This window comes from Aplysia californica, unplaced genomic scaffold (genome assembly GCF_000002075.1).
Source record: "Aplysia californica isolate F4 #8 unplaced genomic scaffold, AplCal3.0 scaffold00002, whole genome shotgun sequence".
Lineage (NCBI taxonomy): Eukaryota > Metazoa > Mollusca > Gastropoda > Aplysiida > Aplysiidae > Aplysia > Aplysia californica.
This window is the reverse complement of record NW_004797272.1, coordinates 2825287-2826540: the sequence shown is the minus strand read 5'-3', so window position 1 is coordinate 2826540 and position 1254 is coordinate 2825287. Positions and strand designations below refer to the sequence as shown.

The 1254-nt window shown below is 41.7% G+C and overlaps 1 protein-coding gene across 1 annotated transcript in view; it reads left to right on the top strand.

Annotated features, from left to right (window-relative positions):
• The window catches only part of LOC101853203, a gene marked incomplete at its 5' end in the record, with an annotated part of 23166 nt that overhangs the window by 326 nt on the left and 21586 nt on the right, over positions 1–1254 (top strand). The window contains 1 exon segment of the mRNA XM_013090204.2: positions 1183–1248. Coding sequence (XP_012945658.2) covers positions 1183–1248 — 66 coding nt within the window.

Below are 1254 nucleotides of genomic sequence, written 5' to 3'. Positions count from 1 at the left end.
GGGGTCTGCTTTCACTCTGTCTGTCAAGACCAACTTGGGCACAATAAGGATACAGGTTTACAGCAGAAAAACCAAAATACTTGACAAAATGGATTCTCCATCCAGAAATCAAACCTGCGTCTTCTGCACGCCCTGCCGAAGAGCCTAAGCATGAGGCCACACACGTTGGTCCCAGATTATAAATGGAATTAATTCTTTCGTCGCCAATTTCCTTAGGAGACACACATCTAGCCCGGCTCACTAACTACAACCATCTGATTTTAATGATTAATGTAGGTTTTTAAACTTCCCCATCGACACAATTTAGATATCGTACTTTTGAAGGCGGATTTCGACCCATCCTGATAGGACCAGCACATGCTGAAAGAGATACAACAGATAAAACTAGATACTCGATAAAAGTTGTCTTTTTTGTAGGGGAATCGAACTTGGGTCTTCTGCACTACACAAACCGTTGAGCATGTCAAATGAAACGAAGTTTGAAGTGGGACCTCAGCTGCCCGAGGCGTAAGCTCTATGTAATACTACAGATAGCGATTTTACACACACGTTTGTATCAAATATATGCCACGTAAAGAAAGGAAAGGCAATGCAAGTAGATTTTAGTAACTGAAAAATCTTCAGATTGTGGTGTCTATCTGACATCATTAATGTCTTGTACGCATTCACGTAATTACACTGATCTAAGGTGCGAATGGCTTTGGTTCGAATCTTCAATGGTACGTGGGTGTTCCTTGTTGTAACCTAAATAATATATTTAACCACATGTTGTTTCTTGAATACATCCCATAGGCCCGGCGTAATGAACCAGTTTGAATTGGGTTGGTTGTTCGAAAAGTTTTAAAGGTGGTGCTTGACTCTGTTTAATCGGGGACAAATGATACTTTGATAAGTTGTTGATTTTTACTCCCCTATCGACACAATTTAGATAATTCTGGAGGCTGGCTTCCGACCCTGCCTGTCAAGACTATCAAGGGATACAACTTCCCAGCAGAAAGACCGAGATACTCGATTTAAAAATTTACAAAACCTATTTTTTCTGAACAGATGTTGGTGCGGAAAGATCAGGACAAGGTAACCTTTTTGAGAGCATCCGAATAAAGGAATTGATGGAGAACCAGAATGGCCGATGTCTGTCGCTGATCTGCCAACAATATCATAAATCTCCGCTTTTCTCCTTAGGATTGTGCAGCGCTTGTTTCCCGCCTTAATGGCTTCACCTTGTCCGCCATCTTGTCAGACCTGCCGGTGGAA